This window comes from Drosophila albomicans, chromosome 2R, assembly GCF_009650485.2.
Source record: "Drosophila albomicans strain 15112-1751.03 chromosome 2R, ASM965048v2, whole genome shotgun sequence".
Classification (NCBI taxonomy): domain Eukaryota; kingdom Metazoa; phylum Arthropoda; class Insecta; order Diptera; family Drosophilidae; genus Drosophila; species Drosophila albomicans.
The window spans coordinates 1444981-1466171 of NC_047631.2; the positions used below are offsets into that span (position 1 = coordinate 1444981).

The 21191-nt window shown below is 34.9% G+C and overlaps 1 protein-coding gene across 1 annotated transcript; it reads left to right on the plus strand.

Moving 5' to 3' along the window:
- Window positions 1–794: 794 nt before the first annotated feature.
- LOC117573208 (E3 ubiquitin-protein ligase hyd) lies at window positions 795–19392 on the plus strand. The gene is made up of 19 exons (XM_034256207.2): window positions 795–944; window positions 2084–2281; window positions 2342–2621; window positions 2677–2894; window positions 6389–6627; window positions 6686–6876; window positions 8107–11571; window positions 13107–13248; window positions 13316–13549; window positions 13674–14149; window positions 14206–14413; window positions 14484–15242; window positions 15351–16361; window positions 16423–16496; window positions 16563–16885; window positions 16946–17152; window positions 17222–17369; window positions 17422–17652; window positions 18799–19392. The coding sequence occupies exons 1-19, from the start codon at window positions 883–885 to the stop codon at window positions 19009–19011; spliced, it is 8679 nt and encodes a 2892-aa protein (XP_034112098.1). The 5' UTR covers window positions 795–882; the 3' UTR covers window positions 19012–19392.
- The last annotated feature ends 1799 nt before the right edge of the window (window positions 19393–21191 follow it).

Here is a 21191-nt window from a genome sequence, read left to right on the forward strand (position 1 = left end):
CGCCAGAAGATCAATTAACCATTTAATTATTTTTAAAACAATATATGTATATCTGACCCCACCTCAAATTCGGGTAGCAACAATTTTCGTTTTTGTGAGCAACCGATAAGTCATTCACCATTAGTTATCGCCTAAGCTGCCATACTATTGTTAGAATGGAAAAACATGTAAAAATACTTAAAGGGATGGCATAATAATCTGTTAAATATAATTACTTAAATGCTAAAAAAAAGTAGTTGAAATCACCGGAATGAAATCGCTTAAAAGGGTGGCATCCCCTTTTTTTTGTAGGAAACAGCTGATTGCCGCTCCACTATTTATTGAAAATGTAAGTTACAAAGCTTTATTCTCGAAATAGAGAAAAGGCAAATATATTGCTTTCAGGAGAAAGCATAAATGACTTATGAAGGACGAAATCATCCTTATGTGAGCTTTATCCACTCAGGAAATTAAAATTTCGACACTGAAATATATTTGATTCTTAAATCTCATTGGTTTAATCTAATCAATAATTCAATATTTATAAAATTGCTTATTTTCAGTTGAAATGTTACTAAAACCTTTTCTTCATGTTTAGTAACTTTTGTACCTGCAAACTGATGTTCATGAGATTTTTTTGAACATTAACACAATAGGATCGCATTATTCAAGTAGATGCGCTTGGTCTAATGAATGTGGAGTTACAATGAACCGATTATTGTGCTCAAAGCGACATTTCAAAATTTAGGTTTGAGATGAACCCCATTCTATCGATATATCTCAACAATCGGTTGTTAATGTATTTCTTGAGTTTTTTGTAGCATCTCTATTTTTAGCTACATTTTCCAAGCTGAAATGAAAATTGAGGAAGTAGTGTGTTTCGTATAGTAAAAGAAATTTACAATGGTTTCTATGCAATTTGTTTTGCAACCACTTCCAGGAACTGATGAACAATTTATTGATAGGTAAGAATAGTAATAAATTACAAAAATATTTTGTATGTATGTAGGGAAATCCATATGTGCCTATGGCTTTTGCACATGTGAAACACATGTACAAGTATGTATGCATGTATGTACATACATACATGGACATGTAAATTTTGTGCATTTGCAATATTTTAACAATATATGTACATATGTATATGCCTATGTCATGTGTTCCATTAATAATAATTTTGTATTTTCATACACGTAAAATACACTTTTTAAAACTGGTAATTATTTTATAAAGATTCCATTATTTAATTCGGTACATTAGTTTTTCATAAATTGTTTTTACATATGTTTGTACTCTGACATACATATGTACATATATACACACATGCCTGTGTGTAACGTGCGCTTATGTATATATAAAAATTATTACGTACATATATGCATAGTATTTTGTTTAGAGATTATTGAAATAATCGACGTGTGCCAAAACTTTAATACATCTTATGACAGGTTCATACCATACATGCATTTGCTTTTTGTGATATTCAAGTTGTCAAAATTCTTTATCATTTTCAATATGACAATTCCAAACCAAATGGCATCTGTCAACTAAATTTAATAAGACATTTGGACAATATTGGACCAATTTAGTCCAATATGTCAGGATTTCGCAATAAACGACTGATCTATGTACGATCAATTAACCTATATGTGAACATATATATAAGTGCATGTGCCCCATGATTTTATTTAGAATCGACTATGATTGTTAAGATATACTTCAAAAAAGCCGGGACTGTGGATTACAGTTGTAATTTGTGTTGGAATTTCTCTTTGATTATAATAATAGTGCCATATTTTTAGAGTGTGTAATTGAATAAAAAATGTTTTATTCATCAGTGTTACATTTTCAAAAACAATTAAAAATATCTCATAGTTGACCTCTAATTTGATTTCGAAAACACCTAAGGACCTGACGAAGCCGATCTTGCTAATATATAATGTCTACGCAGTTTGTTGTTAAAATAACATTGTCATTGAATTTGTTGGTAACGTTACTACCTTGAATAGTTATGCAATGCTGTTATGTGATGCCAGTAGTTATGTGTTCTTTTATGAAATTTACGTATTTTTTTAATGGATATTCTTTAAAATTTTTTATATAGAATACGAGAGGTATCTGATAAAGTCAACCGCTTCGGTTCTGGCACTCATCGGATTTTTGAGCAGCTGAAAATACCAGTGAAAGAAGTGGTGATTGGTCCCAATCATATTGGAGTTCTTTTGGAAGATGGAAAGGCATTTCGAGTAGCGTTTTCAATAAACTCTGAAAAACTTGATTTGACTAAATCGGATAATAAATGGTGAGTTTCTACATTTAATTTTTTCATAACTTTCCTATACAAATATTTTATAATTAAAAGTGCCGCATCGGGTGGAGTCGCAGCGTCCAATGGACCAAAAGTGCCATCTTCATCACGTCCAATGCCTCGGTCCAGAGCTCGGCTTCTTCGAGCAACAGGAAGGACAGGCTCAAGTGGACAAGGATCAGGATCAAGAAGTACTGGTGTAATAATTGGTGGTAGTTCATCCAGTCGACCACTAGTGACTGTCCCAACCACATATGTGCCTGAAGAACTTATATCTCAAGCAGAAGTTGTCCTTCAAGGAAAAAGTCGAAATCTCATTATAAGAGAACTTCAGGTAACAAATGAACTTATATAAACTTGGTATGCACGTTTAATGTTTACCTTTATAGCGCACAAATCTTGATGTGAATTTAGCTGTCAACAATTTACTTTCACGTGACGACGAAGAAGCTGAAGATACTGAAGAAGGAGGGGATAATTATGTTCCTGAAGACCTTATTTCCCTATTAGACAATGGATTTTCAGGCGACAATAGCAGTGTTATAATAGATCCCTCTGACGGTCTTTTCTCAGAGGAAATTTTCAGTAATTATTCCAGTATCAGAAAGTAAGTTATAACATATGAAATTCTAAAGATTTGAATGCATGCATTTATATAATTTCTGTTTCACATTAATTATAAGAGAAAATTCACATTCCCTTAATAGCAATTCTGATGGAAATTTTCAGCCACTGAACCTGGAATATTTTCATCTAAAATCAGATTACTCGTATTTCTTTCACTTGTACGTCTTCGTACGGTGTGCATCTCTCTCATAAGCCGAAAGTCACAGTTCTTTTGTTGACAGTCTGCAAATAGTGATAGTGCGTGCTCTAGTTCTTAGCAGTTTCACCAACTTTTTCGAGCTTAACTACTTAGGGGTATACCATACCATATAAAGGTATCTAAGTGTTTAATAGGAATTTTTTTATCCAATATAGCAAAACAATAAATTGATTTGCAATTTTATTTAAAATAAATGCTATTATATAAAACAGAAGATAAATTGTTGATAAGAAAAACGGAAGAATGGTTATTGTGAACAAGTCACAAAAATATATTCAAATGTGTTCAATTGTGACACTCGCTATCTATTTTCAATAAATACACAACAGTGGTGCGGCATTATTCATTAAATATACCAAATACAAAAGCTATATTTGGTATTTCGATATACTATTGCATTCAAAATCTACCATTAAGTACAAAATATTCAAGATTGTCAACCAAAGCAAGCAAGACCTGACTGCACCAACCACATAGCAGGAAAATTGAAAGAAACGCGGCCTACTATAGTAAAACACTTTTTTTGCAAATGTGTTTTCTTTGCTCAACATAGTTCCATTCAAGAGTGATACGCTGATTATAGCGATTATTACCTCCAATTTTTCGATAGAATTTTTTAGTACGATATGTCGTTTGCTTCAAAACGCGCACCATTTTTATACCCGCTACCCATAGGGTAGAAGGGTATTATAACTTTGTGCCGGCAGGAAATGTATGTAACAGGTAGAAGGAGGCATCTCCGACCCTATAAAGTATATATATTCTTGATCAGCGTCAACAGCCGAGACGATATAGCCATGTCCGTCTGTCCGTATGAACACCTAGATCTCAGAGACTATAAGAGATAGAGCTATAATTTTTTTTCGACAGCATTTGTTATGTTTGCACGCAGATCAAGTTTGTTTTAAATTTTTGCCACGCCCACTTCCGCCCCTGCAAATCAAAAAAATCGAATAACAAGCGTAATTTTAAAGCTAGAGTTACGAATTTTAGTATATACAGTAATAACTATAGTAGTTATGATCCCTGAAAATTTGGTTGCGATCAGACAAAAATTGTGGAAGTTATTAAAGAAATACTTTTGTATGGGCAAAAACGCCTACTTACTAGGGGTCTGAGTTGCTTTGGCCGACAATCTGGTATATTGTGCCGTCTATGGTAATTTTGAATGCGGTACTATATCGATATACCACATATACAATTTGCAGTATATTCGGTATTTTGAGAATAATACCGCAAAATATATTGCTTTTATTCAAAATGGGTAGCGGGTATCTCACAGTCGAGTTTCGATGTAGCTTTCTTACTTGTTGCTGATCACCTCATTTTTCTAGCAGTGAATACGCTGGGGTAAGATCTAGTGAATACGGTGAATGCAGAAGCAATTCGCAGCCCAAAAAAGAGACGTGAGAACCTTGACAGCCGACTGTAGAGTTTTTCCGCGCCTTGGAGCGGGCTCATCGTGTGCTGACGAACTGATAAACTAAATTTGATCTGCGTGCAATCACATAGGCTTTCTAAGATATAGGCGTTCTTACGAACAGACTGACAGATAAACATGGCAATGTCATCTTGGTTTTTGGTGAACTCAAAAATTATATTTGATCTATGTGGCAGCATTGAAGCATTGGAATTAAAGTCGATTTAGAGCAGAGTCGTTTATCTGTGGCACCGCGCAATTCCGTGGCCGATGCTTGCTCGAAGACGAAGGTCGTCCAGAAGCAGTCGTTATGCCAGAGAACGTTGATGCCGTACGTGAACTAATAATGCAAGATCGTCATGTAATATATCGTGAGATAGAGGCATCCTTGGATATTTCTTCCACCAGAATGCATTCGATGTGGCATAAACACGTGGTCGTAAAAAAAGTCTGTTCTCGTTGGATCCCGCACAATTTGACAATTGCCCAAAAAAAGGCTTGTGAGGATTCGTTCCAAGAAATTTTTAAATAATACATTCGCGTTGCTTCAAAAGACCATTTATAAATGACGAATCATGGATCTATGCTTATGAGCCCGAAACAAAACAGCAATCGATCGTGTGGGTCTTTGAAGACGAGCCAAATCCAACGAAAGTTGTTCGTGGAAGAAGCACTTCCAGCAAAAGGTCGCTTGTTTCTTCGGTAAAACTGGTCATGTGGCGACTGTTCCGCTTGAGCAATGTAGGTAGGTCAATTCTGAGGGGTACACCACAATTTGTTTGTCTGAAGTCCTTAGAGAAATTCGAAAAACGAACAAGAAAATTCGCATCATTCTGCACTGTTGTCATGGCAAACTCTCACACATCAGCTCAAACCCGCGCCTTTTTCACCGGCCAAAACGTGGAATTGATGGGTCACCCACCGTACAGCCCTGACTTGGCATCCAATGATGTTTTTTTATTCCCGTCAGCGATCTTTGACGCTAGAAGATGCTGTTGAAAAAACATGCCAAAACCATGTTTTAGAGGTGCCTCAAAAGGAGTGGAAAAAGTGCTTCGACAATTGGTTTGAGCGCATGCAAAAGTGTATAAACCTTGCTGGAGAATTCTTTGAAAAACAATAAATTCATTTTTGATGATAAGTATTTCTGTGGCACTCCTTTATGTAACAATTTACATTTTAAAAATGAAACTAACTGATGTAAATAGTAGCAATGAGGCTCGATTTATTTATTTTTATTATTATTTTTTATTTCCCAATTCAAAATGAAATTCGTGTTCATATTGTACTTTATATGCATACCATTTTGATGTTGCTTTCGTTATTTTCAAAATGAGCAAACAGACCAAACTTATTTAGTTCGTTGCCCAATATTTAAAATTATTATTACATTGTATTTTGACCTAGTCTACTCTTCATTAGCGTATAGTCTTTATTGGTTAATGATGTTGTACATGTTGTTAGTGACCAGTAATCATCATCAATATATATTATGCTGATGATAAATTTAATTAACATTATAACTTTCGGTGATAAAATGCCTCATATTTTCAATTTCCTGCGCACAAAGTACTCACAAAGGCATAATTTCAACTTGCATTGATGATTTATTCTTTCCCCTGAAAGCAATATATTTTCCTTATCTCTTTTCCCCAAATAAAGGTGCAAAGGTTGGGTCAAAAATTAATGTTTAATCTTCTGATGAAATTTACGTCAATAAACCAATGAGTCAACTATTTTTGAGAATTGTCTAAATCGGTACTATTAATTTAATTCTAATTTTAATCTGTAAGAAAAGACATGCCCAATTGGATTTTCGACCATAATCAATGATTATTTACTTTCGTTTTTCCAGTTTGCTTTTCGATCGTATTAGAAGTGAACGGACTAACGCCAACTCATCTGGAGCAGACAACAATCAATCTAATCGCTCATCTTCATCAAGTGGTGTTATAACGGGAAGCGGAAACCTTTCTGGACAAATGTCTTCCGCTAATGCTGATCGAGAAGCGTTTAGCCGTTGGCGGGATCGACAGTATTATGGACCAAGACGATGGATTAATAAAGATGATTACACATGGGATAAGGAGACAGGTTAATTTTCAATGTGCAAATTTGTTTTTAATTTTTCATTACGAGAACACTTTTGCAGATCAAAAAAAGAAAGAACCTTCAACGATGCCATCACCAATTTGGATATCTGAAGAATGGCAGCCATGGCCTGATAAAAACTCAGTTCGTTTTAAAACAATTGGCGCTTTATATTCCGAGTTTATTGCACTTTCGGAAAATGGAGAATTACATCAATGGCGCTGGTCAGATGTGGAACCTTATAAATGTGATGTAAGTAACTGTGCACTAATTTCTGATATGTTGATTATTAATATATATTTTGATCAATGTAACATTATGGTCTCTTACATCAAATTCATATTGAAACAGATCTGATCTACATAAAATTGTTTCACAAATCAGATAAATATCCAAAGTCATTGACACCATATTAAGAAATTGAACAGCAATCGGTAGTATAGAAAATGCCAATACACGTGGCTTAAAAGAATTTTTAAATATATAAGTAGGAATGAGTCATATGACTAGCCTAAAGATACCCACATCTTACAAAGGGCTTAACCAAAAAAATGACCGTAAATTTAAAAAAACCTTTTTTGTTGATAATCTTAATCTTCAAATTTCTGATCTATACAAAATCTCTTCAATGCTACAGATAGAAATAGATAGAAAATTAAGTTAGGGTAAAAAGTAGCGCAATTCTTAATTTTTTCAGAGTTCCAATAAGTTTCTGAAGCTATTAGTAAATACTGCTGAATATCACTTGAGGTAAAAGTTCGACTTTCCAAGGGTATAGCAGCTAATACGATAACTCATGTTGTTGTTCTCCATACCATGAACTGTTGGTTTATTTTCGGGTCATATTTGTTTCACCAAGTTTCATCAAAAAGCTTCATTAAAATTAAACACTCCTTTTTAAAGGTCCTGGCATTCATTCTCAAGTCACATCAAGTTTCGACGTAACTTTTCTCGCGCACCTTGAAGATTTTTGTTCCCTACAGAAATATGAAGTTTGCGGAATTTCATCTATGAAACCTTCATTTATTTGACTATAACTTTGATTACGAAATTTTCTATACTTTTGCATTTATTAAACACAAGTCACAAATTTACCAAACTTTCGTTGTGTTTGTTCATCGTATTTTTAAAGCATATTTACATATGTACATATAAGTTATTCATAAAAATGACAGCCATTGTATGTGATCTTCTTGCACATCATGAGTACACATATTTAAAGGAAATGGCTTCTGATCGGTGTGTCTTTATTTGCATTATAAAGTTATATATATGAACGGTAAAATGCTGAATATTTTACCAAAAATTTATAATGAGATGAGTAATAAAGTTTATATGTATTGATTTCTCAAAGTAGGACTCTTATTTATTTGAGTGCAAAGTTGAACGAAATTTTTCATTTCCATATGATATTTAGAAAATGCAACGTTAGTTGTTTAATAATTAATACTGATATTCACCTTTGTTTTTATCTTACCTTAGGCGGAAAACGTATTTCATCCAAAGTCCATGTCACTTAACATTGTTGAAAAAGTTGAGCTTATATCTGCGAATTTCATAAGATGTTCGATTGTAACTGAAACAAATCGAGTCGCCACTTGGATGGATGAACAACTGGGTTATTTAGGAGCAAAATTAGAGCACACTGCAACAGCTTTTAATGAGTTCAACATCGATCCGATTTCAACAATCCACGTGTGTTCCTTATACACTGCGGTTCGAACCGATAATAACAACATTTATTGGTGGGGAGTACTACCATTTGATCAACGGCGATATTTGTGGGATAAGTTCCGAACAAAAACCAAAAAACCATTCAAAGTGGTTGCAGCTGATATAAACGTAGGCTCACAAGTTATAATGAAGAAGTGTCCCATTTACCAAACTGGATCAATTGGATTCACCTCCACAAATGGTGTTCCAAAAGTTGGACAGTTATTAAATTCAGTGTGGGATTTCTCAGATGTTTGCCGAATGAAGATTCTAAACATCGGTACAAATTTGGCATCGGATAAAAGTCAGGCAGCAGCGGTTATATCCAACACAGATAAGGATACATCAAAGCCTGCTCAGCCTGTGCAATCTACAACTTCCAGCAAGAGTGGACAATTATGTTCATCAAGCAAGGAAACAACAGATCGTATCGATATGCCGCCCCCGCCTTCACCAGCATCTAGTACTTGCAGCGATACAGGTAGTGTCTCATCACACAAGCGAACTAAGCGAATGACAGCTAAGGAGGATAGTACCAATTGTCAAGAAGGCAGAAAGGATGAGGAAATATGGCAACTAAAAGATGTTGTTTTCGTGGAGGACAAAGTGGGCCCGATTGGAAAAGTTCTTAAAGTTGATGGCGAGTATGTAGCAGTCAGATTTCCTCAACTAAATTCCTCCAATAACATGGTGATGGGAACTGCTACAAAGGAAGAAGGAAAAGAGGATGATTGGCAACTATGTCGACTACTGCGACGTGAAGACGTGCAAGTGTTTAGGTCAGCAGCATCATCACGTGGTCCAGATTGGCTCCAAAAGCAACCGAAGAAAATTAATATTAGCGCTGATTTATCTAACTCGCAACTGCTTACAATAGCGGTCGATACGCGTGGCATTCATGTCATCAAAAAAGTATTTGGCAAAATTCATTACAGTCTATATAATCTGTATAATAGCAAACAAGAACAAAACTGTCAATTTCCTACAGACTGCATGTCATTTTTGGGTACATCTGTTAGTAACATTGCAATGTCATGCAATAATGATTGCAACGGCAACAGTAGTACAATAGTGCTCCAAGATGGAAACGGTGCACTTTATCCACTAGCAAAGGACTGCATTGGTTCAATTAAAGATCCTCAATGGTTTGATTTGCCACCTGTTAAAGCTGTTACTATGGCAACTATTTCGTTACCCCCATCACCATCATGCAACAATTTAAAATCAAAAGTTTGCATGACGGCGCTACTTTTTGTAAGCCAAAAATTAATGCCGCATATATTGCGATGTGATGTGAAAAACTGCATAGCTGTGCTAAAACGTCTTGAACAAGAAGACCGTAAAGAAGCATTATCTGTTGTAGAAGAACATTGCGATGGGAATAGGAACATATTTCATGCATGCGTCATAATGTGTTCGCCAACATCCAATAAGGATTCTCAATATTCTTCACAAGATTTCGCCACTACTAATTCCGAAAAAAAAAGCTTTGGTTCTGGGTCCGGGGCTTCGGTACCACGAACGGGGTCATCGTTAGCCTACGGCAGCGCTTTTGCAGGAAATGGAAGTAACTTTAACGAGACTTCCAGTTTTGCGACAGTATCAGCTGGCGGTATTAGCTCACCGTCTACGTCTACGTCTAGGGAAAATCGAATCAGTCTGCGTGACATGATGCAACGTCTCATCAATACTGAACAGCAGTCGGACCAAAACAATCAACATCCGTCAACAAGTGCTGGGGAGGATCATGCCTATATCCCAATGCCCTGGACAGTTGACTCCGGCGGAACTGCCAGCAACCTCAGCACCACAGCAGCACCTCAGAGTATAACTGATATTGGTGATGATGGTGATCTTTCGAAAATCTTACCTTCGTCATCGCAGAGTAAAATGGCAAGTCCAAATTATACATTTGATGTTATACAACGACGCGAATACGCCATCGTTATACTTCAGCATATGTGCTCGAGTTCTGCGATGCGCCCCTATCTCTATCAGATGTTAAGTGCGAAGGATGCTCAGGGTCAAACGGCGTTTATGTTAGCCGTTTCATCTCGTGCGTACGAAGCTGGTATAATTCTTTTGAATACAATTCTGAGTGTTGCGGATCAAGAATCGCAGTTGAAAGATGCCATGATTTTCCCAACTGGGTCTCCCCCAGATCAATCACCGTTACATGTGATATGTTACAATGATACATGTTCTTTCACTTGGACAGGAGCGGATCATATCAATCAAAATATTTTTGAATGTAAAACATGTGGACTAACTGGTTCTCTATGTTGCTGTACTGAATGCGCCCGCGTTTGCCACAAAGGTCATGATTGTAAACTTAAACGCACAGCGCCGACAGCATACTGTGATTGCTGGGAAAAATGCAAATGCAAGGCTCTAATAGCTGGTAATCTTACTAAGCGTTTTGCATTGCTTTGTAAACTGGTCTCTTGCACTGATTTGGTTACCAAATTTAATTCCAAAGGCGAATCGATATTATTATTCCTCATACAGACAGTAGGTCGTCAGATAATAGAGCAACGTCAATATCGTTTTAACGTTAGAGTGCGCAATAATGTTGTTGCTAATAATACTGGAAATGCAAATGGTACCAACACTGTCATAACAAACCGAAAATCTTCATCTCTAGACGTCGATAGTGATATGCCAGACCATGATCTTGAGCCTCCGAAATTCGCAAGAAAAGCGCTAGAGCGGCTATTAATCGATTGGCAAGCTGTGCGCTCTATGATAATGAGTGGAGCCGAAAGAAACGATCCTCCATCTAATTTACAAAATGACAGCACGAACTCGGATTCCTTTAACGTTTTTATGCAGTCTCAGCAAGGATCCACATTACTAGACAAGTTTACACATAATTTGATTGTAAAATGTACCAATGATCATCTAGATACGCTGTTGCTGACTTTAGTGCGCGAACTACAAAACTATGTTATTGCCGATCGCTGTAAAGATGCCGAGGAAGTTGCACGACGTTTTGTACGATCAGTGGCCAGAGTTTTTGTTATTTTTAATTTAGAAAAACAGCCAAATCCAGAGAAACGCAAAAGTCACACGTCTTGCAATAAATATGTTCAAAGTTGCGTTAAGGTGTTTCAAACGCTCCATAAAATTTCTATTGAAGAATTGTGTGAAGTATCCGAGGCTCTAATTGCACCAGTGAGACTTGGTGTCGTTCGTCCTACTGCCCCATTTGCCATGTCCTCATCTAATCTTGATGTAAGTTATTGTATATTATAGATATTATAATATATAAATATTATATTATATAAATATTGATTTTTTTATACCCGCTACCCATAAGAAAAATGGGTATTATAACTTTGTACCGGCAGGAATTTTTTGGAACGGGCATAAGAAGGTATCTCCGACCCTAGAAAGTATTTATATTCTTTATCAGCGTCAACAGCCAAGACGATCTAACCTGTCCGTCTGTCCGTATGAACACCTAGATTTTAGAGACTATAAGAGATAGAGCTATACTTTTTATACCCGCTACCCATAGGGTAGAAGGGTATTATAACTTTGTGCCGACAGGAAATGTATGTAACAGGTCGAAGGAGGCATCTCCGACCCTATAAAGTATATATATTCTTGATCAGCGTCAACAGCCGAGACGATCTAGCCATGTCCGTTCGTATGAAAAACTGGATCTCAGAGGCTATAAGAGATAGAGCTATAATTTTCGACAGCATTTATGTTTGCACGCAGATCAAGTTTGTTTCAAATTTTGCCACGCCCACTTCCGCCCCAGCAAATCAAAATAATCGAATAACAAGCGTAATTTTAAAGCTAGAGTTGCGAATTCCTGAAAATTTGGATGCGATCAGATAAAAATTGTCGAAGTTATTAAAGAAATATGGGCAAAAACGCCTACTTACTTGGGGTCTTAGTTGCTTTGGCTGACAATCTGGTATATTGTGCCGTCTATGGTATATTTTAAATGCGGTATTATATCGATATACCAAATATACCATTTAGTATATTTTAAGTATTTTTGTAGTATATTCGGTATATTTTGAGAAAAATACCGCAAAATATATTTCTTTTATTCAAAATGGGTAGCGGGTATCTCACAGTCGAGTACACTCGACTGTAGGTTTCTTACTTGTTTCGTCAATGTTTATGTTTGCACGCAGATTAAGCTTGTTTCAAATTTATGCCAATCCCACTCTTACCCCATATATTGACAAAACTCGAATAACAAGCTTAATTTTAAAGCTACAGTCGCTAATATAATATATTTTGTATATATAATAATACCTATAGTCTTTGTGATTCCTGAAAAGTTGGTTGCGATCAGATAAAAGTTGTACAAGTTATTAAAGAAATATTTTTGTATAGGCAAAAACGCATACTTACTAGGGGTCTTAGTTGCTTTGGCTGATAATCTTATATATTTTGCACTCTATAGTATATCTCGCATGTAGTACCAAATGTACCACATGGCATATTCTTATAGCATTTTTGCGGTATATTATTTTTGCTTTTATTCAAAATAAGTAGCGTGTATCTTACAGTCGAGCACACTCGACTGTAGCTTTCTTACTTGCTTTAAATTTGGATAGAAAGCGACGTCCACATAATCAAAATGTTAAAAAAAAAGCAGGAATTCACGATTTTTATTATTTTATTCATTCCTATTTTTATTTTAGTTAATTAACACAAAAATTAAAATTTTTTTTTTTAGGAAGATTGACACATATCTTTATAAATTTTTATATTCCAACTCAAGTTAATTTTTATATTTTCAGAATTCTGATGATTTATTTACTGTTGAGCCATTAGCTCCCTCCAATATTGAAATTAATTCCGAACAAATTGTGCACGATGCAATCAATGCTCAGAATTCGAATTTTAGTGGGCAACAAAATTACGATATAGTTGCCATTGATAGTAAGTAGATAATTTTTTTTTCTATATATGTATAAATGAAACTCGTTAATTTACAAAACTGCCTTAGCCCTTAGAGACCCATCAGAATCGGAAGAAATTCCTAATCGAGAAAACAACTTAAGTAGCCAAGACGAAGACTTAATAGAGAGTCAAAGAAATGAAGAAGCTATGCAGGATGATGAAAGCGACAACGATTTTACATTTAATGATGCAGAGACAGAGTCGGACTCCGATGACAACCAGAGCAATCAAGATGCTCAAAGAAGTGGTCAAACTGGTACCACTGTTGGATCAGAAACAGGTAAATTTTAAACTATGCACAGTGCATTACTTTACACTAACAATACTAAGTGAGACTTCTATTTTTATGTCTAAAAAATGTTTTCACAAAATGTGTTTTTATTTTGTTTAAATATTTATTATAGATATTGGAGTTCTTTTCTTGGAAGACGAGTCTGGCGATTCCTCAGCTCAAGAAGAAGAAGGGTCAGAAGATGGCGAATCGGATGAACAGTCGGATGAATTTAGTTTCAATGATCAACAGCTCGAACGTCGCAACATAAACTCGAATGCACGCAATGATCTCACCCCACAAACAATGCAATGGGCAATTAGAAGTCGCGAAAATACTCGACCATCCGTTCGCGTTCCAACAGGATCCAATCTCGTATTCATTGATCCTATGGCATTACGACGGACAACGGTGCCAGCCAGTAGTACTACTGTTAATACACCGACAACCGAGTCTCATACAATGGCAACAACGGCAAGCAACTTGGGACGAGCTTTTGGTATTACAATTCGTCAAATTTCCGAACTCTTGGGTATTATGACATTCAATATGATGAATGATATAGAAACTTCACTCAAAATCCATATTGGGGAAGCCATAGCCGTTCAGGTAAGCTTACATGTTTAATAAGAAAGTGTAATGTCTAACTATTTTTGTTATAAAAGGCATTTGTTGAAAAGCGGTTGAAACCAACTTGGGACTGGATGTTTACAGTCATGGACGGTACAGAGGCACAGCTGAAATTCGGAGCCTATTTGGCGAACTACACAGATCCAAATCATCCATTACATCCGCTTAATCTAAGTGCACAAGCTACATCAAATCAATCACCTTCTACTCCAAATACCGCAAACGTGGGAGTTAATGTAATTGGTGAGGCCATTTAAAACTATTTGTATCGATTGTCTTTACTAAATTATGAATGCTTATTTTCCTTTCGTAGGATCAAGTTCCCGACGCGATTTCTTTACTTATTGTCTTTCATTAATGCGCGCTCACACTTCAGAGCATAGAGATGCTCTTCCCGTTTTAGATATAACCGCATTGCGGCATATTGCTTACGTGCTTGATGCATTTGTCTTTTATATGCGTAACGACACTAGCTTTTATGATAAAAACGATTCTATTTCTGGACGCGTTAACAATTTGGCGAATTCAGTTGAAAATTATGATACTGATGAAGAACTAAGTAATCTAGACGATTCAAATGTTGATAACAGACAATGTCATTTAAATGTAAACACACGAAAGCATGCATTTTTTACCAGATCTGACTCAACTCTCAGCTTGGGTTGCTCGGCGCCTGATGGATTTGATTTACCTCTTGACATGGCAATGCCTCTTGCTGATAAGCCACACTTGTTACAACCAAATTCAAAACGACAAGAGCTGTTTGCTAATCTGCCATTACATAGTTCCGTTACTGGTTCAAAAAGCCATACTAAATGTAACATATCCCATCAGCGTTCCATTGATCAACCACCCACACGTCTGGGATTTTCGAATTTTATGAAAATAGATGCTCAAAATAGAAATAATGTAGAAATGACATCTACTATGTCCGATTTGAGTACAGAAATTACGGAACCGAAGGAGGATACTTCCTCATCGTACATGGATGGTGATACTGCAGATTCAAATATATACATACAGTTAAAGAAAAAACAGTGCTTAGACGACTCTAAATCACATGAAGTTAAAGGTAAATCGTTTATATTGCAAATTGTTATGCACGACAATTATTTGTACTCTATTTTATAATGTTAAATATGATAACATATGGTTAATCATCGATTTCTCGTAAAATTAGGCAATAAGTACATTGGCGATTCAGATGGAGGAGATATTCAAATGAGCGATGATACCGCGGGACCCAGTAAATCGGATCTTTTGCTAACAACTCGTCCCGAGGTTATTATCGCACCTACAAAAGGACAAATCCGTAGTGGAGTTCGAGAGGAAGTCGCACCATTACACAATTCTATGTCAGTATCTGCGGTTCGCAGCGTAATCGTCAGAGCTGGAGCTTCGATTTTAAAATCGGAAACGGATGAAAATAATGAATCCGAACTTTGTGCATCATCTTCCGAAAATCAAATGGCTCAAAAACACAAATGTGATAATAGTCGTGAGAAAATACAAAATCAAACAGTAATGTTTCCATTTCGTGGATCATTATTTTACAAGAGCAATTCTTCAGAACTGCCATCATGGAACTTTCTGCTGAGCCGTTGGAAGCTAGCACTTGATCTTTTCGGTCGAGTGTTTATGGATGATGTTGGTATGGAACACGGTTCTGTTTTGCCCGAATTGAGAGGCTTTCCAGTTAAGGAAATGCGATTCCGACGTCATATGGAAAAACTTCGTAACGGGCAACAGCGTGATTTGGTACTCTGTAAGCTCGAACGAAACCGTGAGAATTTAATAGTTCAAACTTTTAAGGAATTAAATGCTCAATTTGGTACACAAAACCGTCGGACTCAGCCACCCATAACATTCAACCGAGTTAAAGTTACATTCAAGGATGAACCAGGTGAAGGATCCGGTGTAGCCCGTAGTTTCTATACGTCTATTTCAGAAGCTTTATTAGCAAGCGCAAAATTGCCAAATTTGGATTCAGTGCAAGTCGGAAGTAGTACGCAAAGTAAATACGGTGTTCCATTTTCAAGTATTCTCCGAAGTCGAACTGTATCGGGGTCTAGCCGTGATCCTCCCTCTTTGCAGCGGCGTGGTACCGGCAGCAAAATATTATGGCGCACTGCACGTGAACGAAAATCTTTAAACATTGATGCTAGGCCATACGTGCCAGCAGGCAACACAGGTAAATTTCTGATATTTGAAGATTAGTCCTGATTATTAACATTTTACATATTTTAAATCAGATAACACAACTGAAAGCCCAAATGATCATTTGTCCGTACATCTACAACAGTTAGGAGAACGTTTATTTCCCAAGGTAGATATTTAAATACTATTGCAGTTAACGTTTTACTAATATTTTTTGAATTAAAATATGTATTAGATCCAATCGATAAACTTAACGCATGCATCGAAGGTAACCGGCATGCTTCTAGAAATACCAACTCCCCAACTGCTTTCGGTATTATCTTCAGATGAAACACTAAGGCAAAAAGTCAATGAGGCAGTTGAAATAATTTCGTTCAAGCAGAAGTCGGATATGCATATGCAAAATCAACAAAAAAAGTCACCATCTGCAGGACTTATTGATTCAATTGAAGATGACAATGAGCCACTGTTTTACTCGCCGGGTAAGCGTGGCTTTTATACTCCAAGGCAGGGACTGGCATCTTTTGAACGCATAAACGCATTTAGAAATATCGGCAGGTGAAAATAATAATAATATTATGAATAATCCATACATATTTAATATGTTTTTCCTTTTAGACTTATTGGACTTTGTTTATTGCAAAATGAATTGCTCCCATTGTTTCTTCAAAGACATGTTTTGAAATACGTGTTAGGACGGAAAATCAAATTTCATGACCTGGCATTTTTTGATCCCGCATTGTATGAATCATTTAGACAAATCATCCAAAACGCATCAACAAGAGAAGGTGAAGAAAATATTAACCGAATGGAGCTTAGTTTTGTGTAAGTGTTCTAGTTTTCTATTTTTTTTTTTTTTTCAATTAATGTACTCATATAACTTTTGTATTTCAGCATTGATTTAATGAAGGAGGAAGGTTGTGGCAACCGTGAATTAATCCCAGGAGGTCGCGATGTACCCGTAAGCTCAAGTAATATATTTGACTATGTAAGGCGTTATACAGAGTATAGGCTTATTAAATCACAAGAAAAAGCACTCGAGGTAAAAGATAAAAACTATTAACCCAAACGGTCATTAACCACTAAATTCACAGGCTTTAAAAGACGGTATATTCGATGTTTTGCCAGACAATTGCATGAACAGCTTAACAGCAGAAGATCTTCGATTGCTTTTGAATGGAGTCGGCGATATCAATGTATCAACATTGATTTCTTATACCACTTTTAATGATGAGTCCAGTGAAGGACCTGACAAACTTTTAAAATTTAAGAGATGGTTCTGGAGTATTGTGGAAAAAATGAATACTTTGGAGCGTCAAGATTTGGTAAGTCTAAATTGGAAATCTGTCTTTTCAAAATCACTGGTATATAAAAAAAAACACAATCTCACCCCAGGTTGCACTGTGAAAAATTACAAAATTATTGCTATTTCTATCGAGGATTTCTTTAAGTGTTGTTTTATTCATTAATTTTTTCGAGTTCTTTTGAATCATGCGCAATTTACAAAATTTCATTATTTTGACATTAAAGATAACCAGCTTGATGGACTTATGAGCTAATAAGTGGAAACTATTGCGATTTTATCCCAACGTGGTACTATAGAATTTATGAGAAAGGATATATATACAAGCAAAACGCATGGGTTTTTTTTAGTTTTTAATATCTAAGAACCAAAAAAAAAATAGATTTCAAAGTAATTGTAAAATGGATTTATGGGCCTCCGTTAATGATTCGGCTATCATATTACAACTTTATTGTTAACATAGAATTTAAAGCAGATAGCTATTATTTACTCGTTTCTCTTTTTATTTAATGAACCTATTTTTCTATTTTAGCAAAAAATGAAAGCCAATATAATTCTGAAAAATGTAATTTAAATCCGTCCGATATGTTGCGTACAAAATGGCGTTTTTCTATATTTGTGTATCCGTCCTTAAGAAAATAAAAAATATTTTACATATATTTAGACAAGAACTCAATATTAGAAGGTTTTGGAATAAATAATTGGTTGTATTCTTATTTTGTCGCGGTTGTCTATTTCTAGATTACGTTATAAATTATATTTACATTAAATAATCCCCAGGACAGCCGATTATTTGAATAAAAAGATATTTTTGTGGCGATATGTGTATGTATACACATGTTAATTTGCGGACTGTAATTATTGTAATAAAAATAATAATGATTTTGTTAATTTAGTCAATTTCTCTGACATTGCAAGTTTTCATGCCATTAGAAAAATATTTTTAAATAGTGAGACCTTAAAATGTTATTTTTTATATAATTTTCCGTGTCAAATTCAGGAAATTTGTGGGTTTTTGTATGAATGAATAGCAGAAAATATAGGGTATCTGGAAACAGCGCTTAAACGAGTCCGACAAATAATATGTAGTTCATAATTTTCATTACTGTAATATTATTTTTACTCTCTGAGTTTCTGTCTTATATTAATATGAATATATGATTTTTAGGTATACTTCTGGACTGGGTCCCCGGCACTACCAGCATCTGAAGAAGGGTTCCAACCTTTACCGTCAGTTACTATACGACCCGCAGATGACTCACATCTTCCTACTGCAAATACTTGTATATCTCGTCTTTATATACCATTATATTCCAGCAAATCAATATTACGTAGTAAATTGCTGATGGCCATTAAATCTAAAAACTTTGGATTCGTTTGAGCAAATTAACATTTCCCAATTTATGTTGATAATTTGAATATTATGAGTATTTGAAATATGACTATTCCGCATTTGTGACCAATAACTTATGTATGTTCTATATCCATTACCCAATTTTTTCACTTTTTATACAAATTTTATTATTTTTGTTTAAAGATCCCCGTCTATAATGAAAAAAAAAATATGATCATTCCTGGATACAGTTCGACTGGATACAAATTACTAGGAAAATGTTAAAAAGAACAAAGATAAAACTTTAGATGCTAGGGCAAATTTGCTTCTAATTTTACGATCACTTTCATATAAGATGTAACACAATATATAAATATGTATATTAACCAGGGAATAAAACTTAAATGGTAACCATTATCCGAAATATAATACCATTTCTTGTTTATAAGATTTTATCTTTTAACAGGGCCCTGAAAACACTAATTGTTTCACATATTTTTAAAGAATGCTATCACAATTCTATGTAAACGATCTAGTTGGATAAGATTAGTGTCTTTGAATGCCCCAACATGTATGAAAAATTAGCTATCTTCGCTAAAAGTGTACTAAGTAATTTATATGAATATATAACGTTTTTTTTTATTTTGTCATTATGTGCTATTAAAGTTTAATAATGAATCCTAACCCAAAATGGTAGGTAGCACTTATAAGAAAATTCATTATGAGCTTAATTAGTTCCATTTAGTTATAGGCTCATATCTCACACACGATTCATTTCATAAATATAATTTCACTCATATAATGTCTTTCATTTAAAAAGTATAACAGGTACAAAATAATTAATAACAAAATAACTAAATTATTTTCTTCTAGAAGTGGATTTGAGTTCTGATATTCGCCTTCTTCATGCTCTAAGAATAATTAGCCAAACTACAGGAAAGTGGATAGTGCTTTCTTTCATTATTATTAATCACGACATACAGTACCAACGATTGCCCATACCAAACAATACCAGATACATGTTTGAAGCTATTAATGAAAAATAAAAATTAAATTAAACTAGAGAAATTAAATTTGACACGGGAACGGCATAAGCAAAAAATTCATTAGCTGAAGCATTCGCATTATTTATTTGATTTTAAATTTTATATGCAGTCCTGCATATCCACTCCACAGTTTTAATTAATGATATTTTAAATGTTGAGTAAATGCCTCAAAACACTTTTAAATGTTTTTAAATTATTGTCTATTATTTCGTCTGTGAATTTCTTTATTTTGTGAAGTTACGAAAACTTATATGAAGTTAAGCCTAAATAAAGCGATTTAGTTTATCTGGACATTGTAATAATTTATTGCGGACTTTTTTTATATGGAGTTCGGTAGAAATAGGGCAAGGTATGGTATCTGGAAGCGCTCAATCTCAACACAAATGTTGTAAGCGCAAGCCGAAAAAGTTTTCGCATAATACTAGTGCTCTATGCTATTACAAATGCAGTTAAACATCTATCCAAATATATAAGTGCATCTTTGTGATTAACGCCTGCATTCGCATATGTACAAGGTATTGTTTGATTATTTCGTGTGTTTTAGTTTCACTTGCACTGGCAGGGTGGTTGCTGTGGCAAACTCGTGAACCTCTACAAATGCCATGACGGTATATTGCATGCACCATAACGTGTCCTAGGCCTATGGACTTCTCAGATCGTTTGGTTGATTAGATCCGTTTGGCACAAACGGTGTTATCCAGTGTTTCGTGAACAGGGCTGCAGGTCTCACGTAATCTTGTCTATTACAACTAAAATATTTATATTTTTATATTTATATATATATATTATAAAATATTTTAGTTGTAATAGACAAGATTATATATATATATATATATATATATATATATATATATATATATATATATATATATATTAATTTTATTTGTATTTGCAGCAGGCAACAACAATAATAAATGTATTTCCTCTACTGTGAAATACCAGTTATCGTCAACAGTACTAACAGTTTTCGCAATACCACCATGTATTTGCTGAGCCAGCAATCAAAACAACATCTCTATGGTATTTGCAATGGAGACACCTAAAAGAATAGCTTCTTTAATAAGAAAAATATTCAGGAAACAAAAGTTTACATAAAAATTGAGTAAACTATAGAATTCTTTCCATGTAATAATATATTCTAGCATTTATATTTCTCGTATCAACTAGCAAGGACCAGTAAGC

Coding starts and splice junctions, on each gene's coding strand:
- LOC117573208 (XM_034256207.2), top strand. CDS start 883: ATGGTTTCTATGCAATTTGTTTTGCAACCACTTCCAGGAACTGATGAA. Junction 6,628..6,685: donor CACATGGGATAAGGAGACAG/GTTAATTTTCAA, acceptor ACACTTTTGCAG/ATCAAAAAAAGAAAGAACCT. Junction 15,243..15,350: donor TAAATCACATGAAGTTAAAG/GTAAATCGTTTA, acceptor TCGTAAAATTAG/GCAATAAGTACATTGGCGAT.